General features: G+C 40.9%; 1 protein-coding gene across 3 annotated transcripts; it reads left to right on the top strand.

Moving 5' to 3' along the window:
- The first annotated feature begins 137 nt into the window (after positions 1-137).
- Positions 138-18434, top strand: RLIM (ring finger protein, LIM domain interacting). Of its 3 annotated transcripts, none has more exons than NR_173984.1 (4): positions 138-304; positions 9645-9833; positions 10683-10864; positions 11594-18434. NR_173984.1 is itself a non-coding variant. In NM_204828.2 (4 exons), exons 2-4 carry the CDS (start codon positions 9665-9667, stop codon positions 13120-13122), a joined length of 1782 nt encoding a protein of 593 aa, NP_990159.2. In that variant the 5' UTR covers positions 138-304; positions 9645-9664; the 3' UTR covers positions 13123-18434. The 3 variants fall into 3 exon arrangements, 2 of the variants coding, with proteins under 2 accessions (NP_990159.2, NP_001384403.1); NM_204828.2 differs by having other exon boundaries at positions 10683-10766; NM_001397474.1 differs by lacking the exon at positions 10683-10864.
- Positions 18435-19085: the final 651 nt, after the last annotated feature.

Raw genomic sequence — 19085 nt, 5'->3', positions numbered from 1 at the left:
ACTTGGGCCTCTCTACCCTCCTCGGTGGTGCTCCACTCTCCTCTCGTTGGTGCGCATCCCCCACCCCCGCCCCGGAGGCGCCGTCTGCGCGTGCGCAGAGGCCCGTGCCTTTACTTCCGCTGTCGGCGGCCGCTTCCGGGCCCCCGTTCCTTGGTAACAATGGAGCAGAAAATGGCCGCCTGAGAGGAGAGGCAGGGCGACGCTTAGGCTGCTTGGGGACGGACGGAGCGCGGCAAGCCGGCACCGAGCCCGCTGAGGACCGGAGAGAGCAGCGGAGCGAGAGCTGAGGAGACGGCGGCGGGCGGTGAGTGCGGAGGCCTGGACGCGGACGCTCAAGATGGCACGGGGAAGGGAGAGGCCCAGGCCCAGGGGAGGCGGCGGCGGCCTCCGCCCGACGTCGGGGGCGGCCGGGGGACACGAGCTCCTTAGCCCTGTGGTGTGACCCCGCTGAGTGGGCTACAGGTGGCTGAGCCGGGCAGGACGGCCCCGGGCTCCTTGGGGCCCGGCAGGCCGCAGCCGCTTGAGGTGGAGCGGAGCTGTGCTAGAGCTGGGGGCCGTGATGGCGGGGTGCCGGAGGCTGTGCCCTGCTGCTCCAGATGAGCCGGGCCCCGTCGCCCAGGGATTTCTCCGCCTTCGCCTGGGGCGCGTGATGGAAGAGGGCCATTGGGGCTCCTCGACTGCGGGGCAGTTGAGTGGGCGGCGGTGGGGGGGTGGGGAATGTTCGAATTGGAAATAGCTCTTTTTGGGAGAGGTGGGGTGGGGGAGGATTACAGTCACTGCCCCAGGCCTTGTCCTGCTTAGGGCCTGCTTTAGGATTCCCGGCTCATCAGGTCAATGCTTGCAAGTTAAGTTCCTTGCGTTAAGGCAGGAGCCCTGTTGGGGGAGGTGAGCAGGAGTGATTCTTCATACCGTTGTGCCTTTTGAGAGGGTTGGGATCATCGTGTGACCTGTTAAAAGCTGCTGTGATTGCTATTACTGTCTTATTTGTTTCTCTTCACTTAGTCATGTAATATTTATGGTGTTACCTTGTTTCCTGTGCAAGTTTTTCCTCCTTTTTTTTAATACTGTCTATTGACATTCAAAGTTTCTGTTTACTTTATTTCAAAATTGTTGTCAAGTGTAATAATACAAATATATCACTTTGTTTTCAATTGTCAGCCTTAATGGAGGAGTAATACCAAATTGTATAGTGTGTACTTTTTAAGGTTTGTTATTTGTTTTGATTTTAGTGTGTAATAAGAGCTTGACAAAAGATTCCACAGCACAAATACCCTTTTGTTAAACGTTCCCTTTTTGAACGTTCTTATCTGTGTATGTGTTTTTCAAGATGATAGTCATGAGGAGCTTTTAAATAAGAATTCAGTTGGGACTGTATGCAGTAGGGCAGTTGCACATATGATGCATTTCTCCTGTCCATGTTGATAGTATTGGTTGTTTTCAAGTTGTAAGTTATCGTGAAAACACTAAAGCACTAGAGAAGCTCCAGTACCACTTTGTTCCATAATGTTAATTGCAGTGACTTGACCAAGTGATTTTAGAAAAACAGAAAAAAAGAGCAGTTGGCTGCTCCTTGGACAGTTAATCATCATCATAAGATTAGCTTTGTTGGAATGACCAACTGCCACTTAAAAATGACTGCATTCCCTCTACAAGTTTACCATTTTAGAATGAAACTAACTATAGCTTGGAATTTTGTCACCTCTGCTGCTTGCAAGGGGCAGCACAACACACATCATAAAATTAAGAGATGTTGGTTATGTTGGACCACTAAGTGTAACAGTTACAGCATTCTGCTCATCAGCAATTCTGACTACGTAAATGTTTTGTCAGTGAGAAACCATGAGAGTTTTTTCAAGCTTGTAGTCATTGCCAGCAGTATCAAATTTATTTTCCATATGACTGAGTCCATGAACATACCAAGGTGTACTGGAAAGCAGTGTTGCAAGTTTCTGGTCTTCATTACTTTTTTTTTTTTTTTTGTATCAGTATTTTTAGGGGAATGAGTAATGTGATCCTTAAATGGAAATGTTTTTAAAAACACCCATGTATTAATGTACTTGGCTACTTTATTTCTCTGTTCCCTATCCCTATGGAAATGTTTCAAAATAAGTTCCTTAATCTCGGTAGAATATTTCTGGTTGCAGTGGAAGTGTAGCACTTTTTTTTTTTACAGCTGTAATCTAATGATGTTTACTTCAGCCCATAGATTGCATTTGAATCCAGTTTAATGAAGTTTAACAAATTACTTGGCTGTTCTAAGTATGTTTTAGATTTCGGTTTCAGTGAAGTTCTTTTGCAGCTGTTGTCTCAGTCTTGATGAAAACTTATCCACTCTTTGGCTTGAAAAACTTAATGTTGAAGGGATGAGGCAGAACTTGAATGTCCATTATTGTTATATTTTTGTGATGGTTTTGTGCATCTCAAAGCCAGTACATCTGAACTATGTAGTAGTGTAAGAACTTTAGAAACTTCTGTATGGTGATTTGGGCGTAGCCAGAAGCATTGTGCAAACACTCAGTTTTCCTTTTGCACAGATTGTTAGCTACTGTTAAAATCAGAAGAAATGCACAAGCCTGTTTCCTTCATGCTGTTGAGATTTGTAGTAATGAGGTACTGGTTAGCATCTTTGTTGTTCGTCGGTGTTGAAGCTCAGCTTTTTACAGTTGCAGTTGTACAGTCTCATGAAACCATCTAATGATAATTGGTCGTGTGGGAAAAGTCAGCATGCGCTTTCTCTTAGTAACTTAAAAGCATTTTACTTACAGCAATCTTAATTTCATTGTGCAAGATGCTTGTGTGCGTGATCTTGTTGAAACACTTGAGCTTGTCTGTCTTAGTTTGATGGATTCCATTTCTGATGACAGAAATGGAATGCAAGTCTTGCAGGTAGGTTTTTAAAGTCAAAGAAGTTTTGCTTAATTTTTTTCCCCATTTTTTTTATGTTCCTCGAATGCTAGACAAGAACAGCAACAACAAATCCATGCACTGGATTTCCTATGTGAGTTGTGTTTGTAGTGAATTCGTCATCTTGTCATTGTTGTATTGGCCTTTTAGTAGAAGCTGTATTAGCAGATCTGTGAGAAGGTGAGAGTAAATGTAGAGCTGGGTTTTTCAGTGGATTGTTATTGGCTTTGTGCTTTCAGTAAACAGAAGTTCTCTTTCCTCAGAAATCAAAACACTGTGCGGTGGGCACTGGTTCTGTGGGTACAACTTCCTTAGCTGTCAGTCCTGTTTATGCTGCCGTCTTTCAGTGTCAGCACTGGTTACTTTCATGAAGAGAGTGTTACTTCCCTGGAGCTTCAGCCTAGCTCTCCTACCTGCTGACCTAGCAGGAAGATCGCTGCTGGGGGAAAGAGCAGTTTTGTGAGACTTCTCCCAGTGCTGGAAAGTTGATCACTTGATTGTGCTAAGCTTTCTCTGAGGTGATATTACCTCAATTTGAGCAAAGAAGCAATAGTATTTTAATTTTATTTTGAATTTCTCCATGAAAAAATGCTGTTTTAACAAGTTTAGGTTATAAAATGTGAAGTGCCTGATTTTGACAATCCTTGTTGTCTTATATTTAGAGCTCCGCCTTCATTCCCACATGCTCAGTGTTCTGAAATTGCAAAGCTCCACCCTTCTGTGTGGAAGGTAACAATAGAAACCTGTAATGAACTGCTACCTGTTCTAGATATATTTGAAGTGGGGACAGTGGACACTTACACAGTCAGATTGCAAGTGTTTCATTCCTTCATACCTGTCTGTTCTGTCAAAATGTTTTTATTGTTACTATTTTCAGCAACTGTTCTGTAAAATTGTTCGTTTGCTTTCTTTTATTTAAAATGTATGTTCTGAATGATGTTTTACTTCACGGGCTTTGCTTTGAAACACACTGGAGTGATGAATTAATCCGAATCCACGTTTACCACTCCATATTAAACTGGCATTTAAATTTTATAGCGGTCATAGAAGACATTTTCTTTCAGCTGTCAGAAAGTGATGCATGTCCTATAGTAATTTTTTGAGGCAAAGAGGACATAAGGGAATTCTTGAGTGCTTAGAATTTGTAGTAAGTTCAGTACAAAATTTTAGTAATCTTACAGAATGTCAGAGTATCTGTAGAAAGTAAGAGTAGCAGAAAAAAAGTATATCCAAAATTCATGATGCAACTTTGCAAACTTGAAAAGCTTGTTACTAATCTACGTGTTAGAAATGATAAGTTAATTGTACTTATGTTATCGTAGCCTTCAGTCTCTTCACAAAAGACTTGTGTAGCTGTACAAAAACAGCAAAAATCTTGATGTAACAAAGCTCCATGTGCAATGCAAATAGCTGTTTGATTCTACTGTTTTATGGTATCTTTTTTAATAATAGGATTCACTGACAGTTCTTCTTTATACTTTTGATTTTGTAGTCTTGAGTGATGAAATATTTAAGATGAAGATGTACTTCCTGTTATGTCTCTTTCTGCTAGTTTTGAGTATTGAGAAATCAGGTACTGACTAGCATGGAAACTATTTCTTCTTCTAGGAAAGCCTAGTACTTGGATTGGGGAAGGTAAAGGGCAGTTGATACTGCATCTGAAGCTGGTTCTGTTTTTCCTTGAAGAACCTGGAGTACCAGGACTGCCCATTATAGCTCTGTTCCTGTGTCATCTGAGAAATGGGAGAGACTTATGTCTGAAGCTGGTCCTGCCAAATGTGGTGGTATGTTAGAGCTGCTGGAGTCAGAGTTCACAGAAGGTGTTTTCAACAGACAGCTGGGTTGCTCTTCTTATGTAGAGCTAAAATGTCCTTGAGGTATCTTCAGTGAAACTGGGGAAAAATAGTTAACCTGAAACAAGCTGAAATCAAAATGAAAAGTGTTTCTGGCTTCCACTACTGAGTTGCTTCTTTGAGTCAAAGGCTTTGATAATTACTGCAGACTGGATGTAGGTAGGCAAGGTGCTCTACTGGTTGAAGTACCTAATTACGATGAGGCTATGAATCATAAATGAGAAATTAGCCTTTTGCTGAGCACATCTATGAGATGCTTATTCATATTGCCATCATCCTTTTTGTGTGCACAAAGGTATTAATCGTGTTGCTGGAACATGAGGTAAGTCAGGAAACGTTTAACATACGGTGCACTACAAATGCTCACGTAACGTTGAAATACTGGTAGTGCCTGGATGGGGAAAGTTTTGGAGGAGATCTTTGCACAGCTAGCTTGTGAGTTTCTGATTTGCTTCTGCAGTTTAATTAATTGCCTTTCTCTTCTCAAAATAAGTCACAAATCTAGTGAAGACTTTAGGTTTAAGGTATTGTGTTTTCTTAGAACCCTGCAATTCAAGGGAGTAGATTTAGTGATTTATCACTGACTTTTGGTTTTTGGGAAGAACTGTATGGTCCCTGGATGCTAAGCAATATGGAGATAGTGTTACTGCTGGAAGTAAATGGACAACTCAAGTATTTTAAATACTGTCTGCCGTACCACTAGGTCTCTTTAAATGGTTGTAAATGCCTGACTGATTGGATTTTGTTTACACATGACTTGTCATAAGGGAAAGGTAAAAAAAAAGAAATAATTTCTTGTACCGTGTTCTGTAAGAATGGTAACTTTGCATTGTTGAAGGAATACCTAAATTCTTAAATCGTCCCTGTTCAAAGAGCAGAACATTACTTCCTCTCAAAACAGTGTAATCGAGCAATACCTATTGGGAGCTTGCTGTGTTGCTACTGTAGCAGCAGTGGAGCAGCAGCTAGTCATTTGTGCTCTGCTATCTATCTCTGTGACTGCTGGAGCGTAACTGCAGGGAAGATCCTCTGCTGACTTGTCAAAGGATGGGAATACCAATTAAGAATTCACTGCTGTTAATGTGTCTGGGTATTCACCTGCAGAAGAATGTTTTTTTAAAAAGAAAATTGTTTATTCTAGCTGTGGCTCAGTATGCTACCTTGTTTTGGGTAAACTTTAGGTGATTTTTTTCTTCTTTCCTGTAGAGAGATTTTCATTACTGGATGTCTCAGCTACAGTTGGCAATAATCAACAGGTCTGAACTTCTTACTCACAGATGTGACCTTCCCCACCCTTTGTAAACTTATGCTGACAAGGGAGAACCCTAAGGAGGAAATACTGACTCTTTTCACTTGAATAAGAACGAAACCACTAGAAGAAAGAGAAACAAGAGTTGAAGCACACCTGCTTATTAGATAATCAAATACTGGTCATTATTCTGTAACTTAATAGTATGCCTGGAGATTTTCCTTCGTCAGGTTTCCCTATGTTGCTGTAGTCAACTTAAGGCAGTTGTAATTTTCTGCAGTGTCTAAGCTGAGAGCAGAATCCTGAATGAGGGGTGGGTTTTCCAGTTGATTCTATGATTCTGTGAGACTCTACCGTATCTAAATAAGAGTGGAGCGATAAGTGCTACCACCCTGGAGATCCTGCTGGAGGGTGTGTGACCTACAGTCATGCTGAGGCAGTAGGAAAAAAAACTCAGAATGGTTGAGTATGTTCTATCTGGTAATGTAGAGCTCTGCAGTGGTGTGGGAGATGAGGCTTGAAATGGACAGAGCGCACAGTGAAGAGAGAAAGTAGTAGAAGCCCCAGAGCAGAGATCCTGTTTTCCATGTACTGGTTTTAGTGTCAAAGCTCCAGTTTGAAGAGTATTGGCTGGTTTGCTATCAATGATAAGAAGGGGAGAGTGTTGTTGCATATGTTTCTGCCCCACCTGTTTTTATCCATATAAACAACCTGTAGAGATTCATAGCATTTAGAGGATGTTGAAGGTAAATGGTGTGAAACTGGAGTTTGGTGTGTTAGTGTACTCTGTTTTGCTGGCTCACACTGGGAAAGTATAGTGAGTTTGTCACTAGTGAAAATAGCCCTACTGTAAATGGAACTGATTATTAAGATCTCAGATCTAAGGCTGTTTTCTTGGCAATAGTATTTTTCCTATCTCAGCCAACAGCTGATCTTACAGTTTAAGAGGGATGGTGAGAATTGAAGGAGGAAGAAAGGGAAGCAGACCTGGAACCACATAGGACTTTGTATTATGCTCACCATTCCCTTAAGGCCAGATGTTGAAGTGTACACAGCGGTAAAGAAGAGATTATTTTTCTCAATGTAACTTGTTTTGACACCTTTTTCCCCTGACCAAGAATAGCATTCACTTTGTTTTCTGAAAAGGAGCAAGCAAGTCTTTGTATCAAGTAGGTATTATATAGCCAAGGTGCCTGTGAGCATTAGAATTTGCATTCTAAAGGGAAGTTTCAAAGCATGGGGGGTATAAATACCATACTCCGCATGCCTAGTGTACTCTTTTAAAACCTGCTTGTTGAATTGTCTAATGCTTACAAATATGTTAATGTTGCAGTCTTTGTGAAGATCACATTGTGTTTTAAGCTGGGTGAATGTCAAGGTAGCAACTATTTTGAGGGAAATATTCTATAAACAATGTTTTGCTGCTCCTATCCCTTAGTAGGTTATTGCATTCCCTTATTTATCTGTTTTGTTGACTTTGTTTTGTGGTTACCTCCATTAACAAATTAAAAAAAGGGGGAGAGAATGCAATGCTAGTTAAGAGTTGTAATCCAGATTCCTAATATTAATACATCTTTCTGGGTTTTCTTTCGGATTCAAGTCCCTCATTCTACTCAGTGTTCAGATGATTCTTGTAAAAAGCAGCTTTGTCTTTCTGATGTTATCTTGAGAATGAAAATGTCTTGAGGTTAGTTGGGGTCATAATTCTGCTACAGAAAGCTTGTAAAAAGCTGTTTGAGTTTCAAGCAAGCTGTGTTCTCGTTAGAAGTATGTGTCTGAGATCTGAAGGGCATACGGATTTCATAACTGAGCCCAGTCTGAGTTTAATCTACCTGCTGGAACTGTTGTGCAACTTCCCCTGTGAATGGCTTCATTTATCGGTGTGTTTGACAGCGCATCACATGCAAGTCTTCAGATTGTGCTGGAGATGTAGCAAGGCAGAGGCAGCTGGTAGACTGCCATTTGAAACACTGGTAAGCGAAATGATTGCTGCTGCTTATTGATTAAAAAAAAAAAAAAAAGGCAGAAATTAACAGGGCCAAAAAGCAGTAACCTTCCATGTCTGTAATGGAGGGCCGTCAAGACATTTGTGCCTTACTGTGATTAACTTGCTTTCAACTTCTACTGTGTTAGAATTCAAGATAGGGATTGGAGTAATTATTGTCTGATCTGGAAGCCTGTAATAGTGGTATGGCCTATCCTGTGGAATTCTGTACTGTTCGACACTGGGGATGCCAGTGCACTTTAATTTTCACTATAACAGCAAAAATAAACTACTCGTGGAGATCCCACATTGCTTCTCTTCTGTGGAGAAGCACTAGTGTTAGCTGTGGGCAGTCGGTACAGCTGTGCTGACATACAAAAAAGTTACTTTTTGCATTAGACAGATGTCTAAGTGTTGGAAGTTTTCCAGTAAGAAGCAAAAAGCTTTATTCTTCCGGTATTTTCATGTCACATGAAACATGGTTTGAATGAAAGGAGCATTTTTTAATTACAGAGCTTTTTAGCATGCAGAGGATTAGCGTGCTAATCACCTCTCTGAGTAACTAGATTCTACCAGTTGTACAGGAGAATTCTTAATGTTGTGAATAGCAGGCCATAATGATGATTAAGGAGACTAGTTATTTTAACTTCATGTGATGTATTTGCATGGTGCAGCCAGCGCCAGAATGTCTCCTGCATTTGCAGGTATTTCGTTTTAATTTTGATCAAACACAGACATGGTGTTCATGGATTACTTTTCTGTTTTGAGACATTGTGGAAGATCTCATCAAAATGAAAAACAGTATGAGGAGCAGATGAAAAAGTTCTTTGTAGCATAATTTATGACATGTATATGCACATTGGCGTTTTGTCCTGCAATTTGTTTTGTCATCAACATCAGAAATTCACTAACTACTGAAACTTGCAAGCAAATTCTCCTCTTGACATGAAACCACAGAGCTGATTTTACAACCCCCATTCCCTCCCCCTTTTATTTTATTTTATTTTGGAGGAAACGAAGAGCCCTTTTTTTGTGGGTTGTTCTTTTTTTTTTTCTTACATGTATAGTGTTCTGTAGCATCTTCAGACTCACTTATTTAAACCCTAAGCAAACCAATCATTCTGTTTAAAATTGACTTGGATTTTGAAGAGTCTCTCATAGTTGTCAGCAAACTAGATTGATTACTGTTTTCTTTACCATAATGCAAGGCAGGAAGAAGTGAAAAGTGTTTAATTCGGTATTCTTTTGGAGCTGGAGAGCATAATCGTGGATGGCTTCTACCTTGTACTATGCTGTTGTATGGCACCGTAAGACACTGTTTTGTGCTTTGTTAGGTAGCTGTACTAGCAGGAGTATCTTAGGGTAACAAGCAGACAGTTGTAAGCAGCTAGTAAACTGATAACATTTCTTGTGTTTGTACTTGTTACTTTTTTGAATATTGGTAGTGATGGCTATTGTTTGTACTTCTTGAAGTGGGGAAATATTTTATTTGTGATCTATGTTGTGATGCACCTTACCTTAGCTGAAACTTCGTTAGCAAAGTCTTTTTGTCCTCAGAATTTAATGGTGAATAATGTACTACCAATTAGTTGCATCTAAATATTGTGCTCCATTTCATTAAGTTGAATGAGAGATTTGTTTCCTTTTTTTTTAGACATTATTCCATTTGTCAAGATGGAAAGCTCAGATTCTAGTGATAAAGGAAATATTGATCAATCAGAAGCACAACGTCAGAGTCAGCTAGATCGCTTAGATCGAGAGGAAGCTTTCTATCAGTTTGTAAACAACCTGAGTGAAGAGGACTACAGGCTTATGAGAGACAACAATTTGCTAGGAACACCAGGTATGTACTGCTTGTGTATGTACATCTTAGTAGAATTACTTGGAAGTGATATGTCTTTTTCTGTTCTCCTTAATCTCTTTCACCCATATAGTTCACATGCTGCAGTTGCATTCCATGTTAGGGAGTAGCTTCCTGCCAGTTTGTGCATCCACAGAATAGAGGGGTCCACTGACCAACGGAGAGGGAGTTGGGATGGTGTGGAGTCAGCAGGTACAAAGGTCTAGTGTTGAATACCTCTTGATGGGAACATTCAGAACTGACCCAGTTATGGCTCTTAGACTACTTTGATAGAAAAATAATCACCTTTAAGCATGTGTGAAAATTTCCTGCTGGAGTTACGAGTTCATAACTAGGCTAATTAATCTGGTACAAGATTCTGCATGGGTGTTCTTATGTCTGTTTTCAATTGACTTATTGCTTTAAACTGGCTCTTTGTAGAGTGATGCCTAATTGAAGCCAGTTATAATTTAAAACTAATTCAAACTTCTTTTCATGCTTGTGATTTTTTTTTTTTTACACTCTGGGCAGTCATTTAATTGGTATAGGATGAAAAAAAAAAAAAAAACAAAACCTGATGAGTTGTAGTGGTTGCAGTACAGTACCAGAAAGCCCATTTGTCTTTTTTGAGTATGTTGAAACTGTTAGGTCCTTCAGCACCACTGTCCCAAATCAGTTTTATGAAGCTGAAGTGTTTAAATTCCCCTTATAACTACTTGCTTGGCAGTGTCATTATGGCAGGATTTAATTAAAACAAAAACAGTGGCTTGTACCTTCTTTAGAAACTTTTGATAATGCTTGCCATACATATGATTTGGAAATATTTTTGGAAAATTTTGCTTATTTTCTAAGGTGAAATTACTGAAGAAGAGTTGCTGAGAAGGCTGCACCAAGTTAAAGAAGGTCCGCCACAGCAAAACAGTGATGAGAATAGAGGTATATACAGTATTTGTGAAAACTCTTAACTTTAGCACCCCATACGGACCTTAACTTGAGTGCAGGAGTGGAACAAGTTAAGCCTAGGCAGGTGCAAGGTGAGCTTTGTTTCAAAACTAAATGAACGTTATGTCTGATATCTGCTGCAAAGATCAGTTTGGGACAGGTTTCACCTATAACACGTCTGTTACTTGCAGCAAGCTAAAATTTTATGTAGGTTTCTTTTCCTTATCTGCTTTTTAGATTGTTGTCCTTCTTGACTTCTGCTCCCTTCTGGGATGCTTTCTGGCAATTTTTGTTATTTTGTTCATCGTTCTTCCCTTCCAAGGGTGCTCTATTGCTTTTATTATCGCCTCCCTAAAGAGGTTGGTGGAGGATTCTTGGAGTTTGCTGCTGGGGTTCATTCTTTAACATGATGGGTTGCTATAAAGCTGTTCTTCAAATGAAGACTCAGGACAAACTTATTTCTCTGTTTAGCAGTCACTAGATTGCTTAGTTTGGAAAGAAGAACGCAGAACACTGATGTAACACCTGAAATACAGCTCTCCATTTATTTACGATAAATAATACATTACTTTGATTTGGCTGCCATGTGATAGCTGCAGCCTGTCTGTATGTATTAGAAAAAAAGTCCACTCCTGCTTCCTTACCAGAGCTCTGGTAGATAAGAATTGTGATGCTATTTGTGAAGTCACAATTACTCTGGATAGAGTTAAGTGCTTCTAGACAGTCGCATTTTAAACTATAAGCAATTATTTTCTTGGAAAAGCTCACTCCAAAATTAGCTCAGTACTCTAATTTTGGTAGTTCCTTGTCTGTTTTTACAGGTGCAGAGTCCACAGAAGATGTTTCAAATGGAGATTCTATAATAGACTGGCTTAATTCAGTCCGACAGACTGGAAATACAACACGAAGTGGGCAGCGAGGAAACCAATCTTGGAGAGCCGTGAGCCGGACTAACCCAAATAGTGGTGACTTCAGATTCAGTTTGGAAATAAATGTCAACCGTAATAATGGGAACACAAATCCGGAAACTGAGAATGAGCCATCTGCAGAGCCTTCCGGTGGGGAGGATTTGGAAAACAGCCAAAGTGACTCTGAAATTCCAAGATCTGAATCACCATCTGTAAGGCAGCCTGGATCAGAAAGGAGCACTTCAGAAGAGTTAACTGAGGAAGCTTCTCCTAGAGGGCAGAGGAGAGCGAGAAGTAGGAGCCCAGAACAGCGGAGAACACGGGCTAGGACTGATAGAAGTAGGTCACCTATTAATCCAGTGAGTGAGGCTCCTCGCAGGTCTCATCACAATACATCATCTCAAACGTTTGACCATTCAGCAGTGAATGAAGCCGAGGGAAGCTCTAGAACTAGGCAGCATGTGACATTAAGGCAGCATGCAGTGGGGACTGAGATTCCTAGTGAAAACGCAGTTCTGTTTTCAGCCCCTGAAACAAGACCTGTTCCTCAAGCAGCAGGTTCTTCAGAAACTAATGGTGCCAGTGAGTCTGCAGCTCCTGGACAGAGGCCTCCTACCATAGTACTCGACCTCCAGGTGAGAAGAGTTCGTCCAGGAGAATATCGGCAAAGGGACAGCATAGCCAACAGAACTCGGTCCCGGTCCCAGACTCCTAACAACACAGTCACTTATGAAAGTGAACGGGGAGGGTTTAGGCGTACGTTTTCACGTTCAGAACGAGCTGGAGTGAGAACTTATGTCAGCACCATTAGGATTCCTATTCGTAGGATCTTAAATACAGGCTTAAGTGAGACTACATCAGTTGCAATTCAGACTATGCTAAGGCAGATAATGACAGGCTTTGGAGAGCTGAGTTACTTTATGTACAGTGATAGCGATGCAGATCCTAGTGGCCCAACTCCAAATCAGAACGTGGATGCTTCTGAGCCACAGAACGGAGGGAGTGGTAGTTCAAGCAATGAAAGTACAGATGTTAGCTCAGGGGAAGTATTTGAAGGTAGTAATGAAGGTGGTTCAACATCTGGTGCCAGACGGGAAGGTCGGAATACGAGAGGATCGGTCACATTTGAAGAAAGTGGTTCTCTACCATTCCTTAGCCTAGCACAATTTTTCCTACTAAACGAAGATGATGATGACCAACCAAGAGGACTCACCAAAGAACAAATTGACAACCTAGCAATGAGGAATTTCGGTGAGAGTGATGCTTTGAAAACATGTAGTGTGTGTATAACAGAGTACACGGAAGGAAACAAGCTTCGTAAATTGCCTTGTTCTCACGAGTATCACGTCCACTGCATCGATCGCTGGTTATCAGAAAATTCCACTTGTCCCATTTGTCGCAGAGCAGTCTTAGCTTCTGGTAACAGAGAGAGTGTTGTCTAAATGAGATCTGAATTTATGGCTAAGCAGCTAGTGTAATAGTGATGGGCAAAGAAGTCACTTCCTTTATGGCCACTTTTTGAGTGGTAACTCAATGTATAGTAATTACTTGGAGTGAATCTTCCCTCATGAAATAATTTTTCTCTGAATTCAAGCTTTTAAAATCGGAAAAATTTGTTAGGGTTTTCAAGATCTAGTTGGTTTGTGTGATGAATTTCATTTGTCCAAAGACATCTACTCACTTAAAAGTACTTCTTTCTTTATGAAGAGTAATAAGTTACTCCCCTTACTCCTCCAGTCCAATAAACATTTTGTCCTCAACATTGTGCTTATGAGTAGTCTTTCTGGGAAGTCATCCCAGCTAAATGTGCAGGAGTCATAGCGGAATTTTTGCAAGAAATCCAACTGACTAAAAAAATAACCTGAATTTAATTGCATACTTGAAAATAGTTTTTCATACTGGGTTAATATTGGACGTGTCTGTGTAAATAACACTAATGTTAGCCCTTTCCCCATCACTATGGCACGCTGTAGGATGAGCTGTTAGCTTAACTGGGATATTTATCTTGTTGTGGAAATATAAGAATTGCCTATGCTTGTTTAAATAAAAAAAAAAATCTGTTTTAAAATTGTAAAGCTTTTTTGTAGAAGCTCAGTACTTTTCCAATGCACTGTTGTATTAACGCATTAAGAATTAAAATTGTACCACGCTTAGAAATTGAGAATGCTTTTCATACAAAACCCACCACAGAGAGAGCAAACTAAATACAAGAGAGCTGCTTTTGTAACTGTGTACCTGTCAAGAGCAGTGCATATCTGTACTATTTATGTGAACAACTACTGTAATATAAAAGCATTTGAATTGGACACTTAATTGGCTTTAAAAAATTGAAGCAAAATGTTTATAACTGCAGTGTTTTGGCTCAGTAATCCCACCCAAAAAGATGATAAAAATTAGAAACTGTTCTAAGGGTTGGTTATTTCTTTGTGTGGTTACTAATATGTAATAATACAGACCAACATGCACCAGTTCATTTGGTGGCATGTATGCCCTACTGTTGTATTTTTACTTGAAACTTTGAGGTAACCCTATGTAATTCTTCAGCAGACAAATACTGATAATTTGGGTTTTTTTTTTTCCCCCACACCAGCTTCAACAATATTAGTAATCTCTGGATCTATTTAGTGAACATGCTAATGTGTATCCACTGTTCATAGCCTGTGACTCAAGTGCTGCAAAGAAATAAGTATTAACTCGAAAAGAGATTTGTATTTAATCTAGCATTCTAATAATGAAAACTATAACTGATTATTGGAGTATATTTAATGTTAAGATTGGCTACACATTTAAAAAACAAAACACCTTTATACTCCTGTTGGAAAGACTGAAATCTTAAATTTAAAAGTATTTATGTGGCATATAGAAATAGAGGATTGGAAAATGTATTGGCACCTGGATGTGGTGGCCCTGCAAGAGCAGGGATCAGACCAGCTGGACTCAAAGGTCCTACCAACCACATCTAGTCTGGGATTCTGTACCTCAGTTATCATTGTGTCAGGGGGAAGTATCACTCCTCTTCAATGAGCCATCTTTGTTTTATTCTCTAGTGACTTTTTTTTTCCTAGCCTGTATCTGCAACAAAGAAAGCAGTATATTTTTAATCTTTAGGGCAGTAGTTCAAAAGGGATATGAACTGCTCTTGCTGGCTATATGGGAAATGTTGCTTGCTCCTCAGATGACAAAACCAAAGCTGGCCTACCTTTTTTTTCCTAATTAAAACACATTTTTGGTGTGTTACAGTGGTGGTTGCATAAAATATAGTCTCTGCTCTAAGCCATTTTAATGTCTCATCAGCTAGTTAAGGATTTCACGATGTCCCAGAATTCCAAATTTTTTTTGTGTGTGCATTTCGTGGTGTTTGGCTTAGTGGGAAACCCTGACTGGCTATTGAGCTTGCTTTCCTCCTGTTGGGATGCACCATCATGGCAGAGGGAATACATGTAGTGTCTTTTATTTTCTTTTTACAGAATAAATAAGCTCATGCTCTTACTGTTTTTCCCTCTGATATGCATCACTGTAAAATTGGGAGTTAAATATTAATTTCAGGTGCTGGACTCTTATGAATGTGGGTAATACATTTGATGCCAAATCTTCCTCAACAGAATAATGCTTCTGAATTTCTTCCGGTAGCATTCGCATAGCAAATATGTGCTATCAGTTGCAGTTGCCAGTAGCTTTTTTGACTTACTGGAGTCTAGAATTAGAAGGGAAAAAACACTTCTCAGCATGAATGCCATTTTAGTTTTTGAGAATCTGGCATACATTTCTGAGGTCTAAGGATGGTGACCAGAAAGAAAGGAGCCCACTAGTGCTAATTAATGCAAAGCACGGCTGTGATGCGTGATATTCAACATAGCTTTCTTTTCAATGTTCTGAGTTTCCAGTAACTGTATACTTTGGAAGACTCAACTTTACAGTTTTGCTATAGCTTAATAGTGGCATGCCTTAACATTTTATCTTTCTGTAACAATAGCAACTAATAAAATGTTGGAGGTTTCCCAAATGGTACCAGGAACAAATAATTTATCATGGAATGGCTTGGATTGGAAGAGACCATAAGGATCATTCAGTCCCAACCCCATGGGCTGGTTGCTCCTCACCAGCTCAGGCTGCCTGGGGCCCCATTCAGCCTGGCCACGGATGGTGCACCCACAGCTCTCTGGGCAGCTTGTGCCAGCACCTCCCCATCCTCTCAGTAAAGAATTTCCTCCAACGTCTAACTTAAATCATCCCCTCTGGTCCTGAGAATTTAACCTCAATTAAGAAGACCTTGAACATTGTTTTATATGCCTTTTCTGATACTGAGTGCACTAGCGGTGCTGGGGGCTAGTTGCCCAACACCTGGAAGAGTTGGCAAGAATGAAGTTGCTGATACAACAAAGAGCTCAATGTTACTGACCTATCTGTCGGTCTCTGCAGCGGTTCTGGGGAAGAGTAGCGTCCCTGCTACTCAGAGCTGCATCTGGAAGCTCAGTGTTCACAAATGCCTTTATGCTGTACCAGAAATCCCATGTGTTCTGCGTCGCAGTCGTAGGGCTGAAGTCTGGCAAGAGAAGTTCCAGGGTGCTGCATTTTACCCTAATACCTTGAGGTAGTTTAATTTCTCTACTTTTAAAGTTGCACTGCAGATAGGAAAAGTCAATATTTACATTTCAGTCACTAATAAAACATCAAATGCTGTGATTTAAAAGGTTCACAATTAGCCTATTTTACAGCTTCAAAGTTAAGTTGATATTGGGCATTTGTACCCATTGCTTCCCTCAGTTAACACTTTCTTGGTATTGCAGGTGGAATGCAGCAACTTGCGTCACAGTTACAGCCATATGAAGGGCTAAAATGGCCATTTTGGTGGCTTTCAAATGCCTGAGAGAAATAAGAGAAGCAGAGGCAGCCCTGCTGCATCAGCTGCCTGGTTCCTAGTGCCACCTTGTGGGAGCCTCTCAGCCTTCTGTGGAGCTGTGGTAAAGCCAGCTTGTTGCTTAGAGCGGCATGGTTGCTTTTGCGTTGAAGGCTTTTGCTTAATTTTGGAAGGGGATTCCCTGTTATCGCCTGCCTCAGTAGTTACGGTGGTGTTTGCAAGCAGCGAACCGCCCATGCTGCGGTTGTGAGTACCTGTCTGGCTGGTGGGTGAGCTGAGTTCCTTTCTTTGGGGACAGCGCTGTGTCTGCAGGACCTCCGCACGCAGCTGTGAAAGCAGTCACAAGGCCAAAACCTAAAAGAACGCATGGCACTTTAATGTCAGGGTGTGTTTGATAGTTTAGCTCAAATTGCAAACTGATAAGGATTTGTGGGTGCTTTCCTTTTTCCTTTAAATCAGGTCTTCATCCGTTCAAAGACTGTGAGGCCTCGTTGCTGGATTTTGTTAGATTTCCCTTTTACGTGTGCACTTTTTAATTACCTGCAAGAGGTTCAGGTTTTTTTTGCAAAGAATTTGTAGGCAGATAATTGACTTGTTTTAAACACGGTTTCATTACTGTAGCAACCGCATGCGTAGAAATTACTCGTTAAATGTTTAAAGACTTTTAGTAGGAAGTATTAATGTGCGTGCACAGCAGCTGCACTAACGTGATACTCTACCAGTTTTGAAGGAGCCATAATTGTCCATTGTGTCAACTTGCAAACTAATGTATTTCCCACTAATGTTGACACAATGGACTGTAATGACTGTCATTCCAGTTTCCTGTCAGTTAGCTGGATTATGCAAATATGTCGGGCCAGAGGACTGTTTCCCTGTCTAATTGCAGTGGATGTTTATCTTGTGATGGTTGCCTACACAATGGGGAGGTCCCGCATGTTGTCTAATCAGAGAATCTAGCTGGAAGATGAGAGAAGGGCTGGCAGGGCTGACCACGTCTGTGACTATTAGCAGTGCGATGTTTTCTGAGTCTCCCAGCATCGCCTTCATGTCACACCACAACACAGAGGTCCATCCAGTTGGCTTGAGATCCTTTCCATTGCCATACTGTGTACGTTCATGCTGCCCGATGTCTCATTTTTCTCACCGTCCTCCTGCAGCGACGTGGGTTGCATGATGAGGAGATGTAATGATGTTTGGAGCTGATGAGGTGCACAGTCATTATGGGCATCTGCCTGCTCGCTTTGGATGAGAGTCGGCTCGGAGCCATGATAAGGGAATTTATAACAAATTCAGAAGTATTTCCAATCACTGCATACACCAGACTGTTTGTTTGTTCTTGACTAGAGAGGGAAGAGAGAGAGTGAAGGTTGATGATAGCTTACCCAAAGTACGTTAAAGTTGTGTTGTGTTAAAAAAGAAAATAAATTTGCGTCTGTTAAAGCAGGGCTTCCCAACCTCTTCTTGAGGTGTCCCTTTTTTTTCCTCTTACAGGGAAGCATACTTTTGGATTCGTTTTGGTTATTTTATGTGGTTTTGATCCTTTAGCTGAAATACCCGAGCTCCCTTCCTGAATCTCACTCTGCTGTAAAGCTGTTGGTTGGGAAGCCCTGAATTCAACTGAGAATGTAAGATGGGTTTTTTGTTGTTGTTGTTTTTGGTTTTTTTTTTTTTTTGGTTTGGTTTTTTGGGTTTTTTTTTTCATTTTTTTCTTTTTTGTTGTTGTTTTGTACAGTGCTTTACATCTGTTTATACTCGTTTAGTACAAAATGGTACTCTGAGGTCATCGGACAACAGTTCGATCAGATTTGATAGCTAATATTTAGGAGGAGTTTGTTCCCTATGTAAGATGTCATAATGCAAATTTAAATAGACTCAATAAAATGCATGAAGTGATAATTTTGTGCTTGATCATCACTGCTTGGGTTTATTCTTCTTACGCTGGGAATGTGCCAGAGTAAATACTGATGGATGTGGTAGAAATGTATGTGCTTTTCCCTTGAAGCTGAAAAGACCAGGAATGGTACAGGTACTCTCAGAAGAGTTTATTGCTCCTTAGTACATAAACCAGAAGCAATAAATCTATGTACCAGACTTGTGTAAATCTGTCAGTGGATAGCATGGGGCACCAAAGCTGTAAGTTATCTTTCAAGTGGTAGCTGTGACTTTTATGGGTGCCCATCGGGGACTGGGGCTTAATGCTGAGTCCCACTGGAAATAAACCAAACACCTCGTGGTGTTCGTGGCTTTCGTAAGAAGCTCTCACATATGCCTAAAAGCTTCACCCTAAATTTAGTAGCTGATGTACGTGCAAACGCTTACTTGAGTGGGAAGGAAATTTTGTAGGGTGTGGGAAGCTTGCTTTATTGCCGGCGCTTCCCTCACCTCAGTCTGGACCTTGAGGAGGAAGCCAGAGCCGTTCCTGGGCCGGGGCCTGATGGCATCAAAGCAGAAGACGGGGAAGGATGGCAGTGTTTGGATGCAGACACGCGGTGCCCTGTCTGTTGGGTGCCATCCAAGCTGGCAGCAGTCTCACAGCTAGGCCGATGC

This window comes from Gallus gallus, chromosome 4 (genome assembly GCF_016699485.2).
Source record: "Gallus gallus isolate bGalGal1 chromosome 4, bGalGal1.mat.broiler.GRCg7b, whole genome shotgun sequence".
Lineage (NCBI taxonomy): Eukaryota > Metazoa > Chordata > Aves > Galliformes > Phasianidae > Gallus > Gallus gallus.
This window is presented reverse-complemented; position numbering and strand designations above follow the sequence as displayed.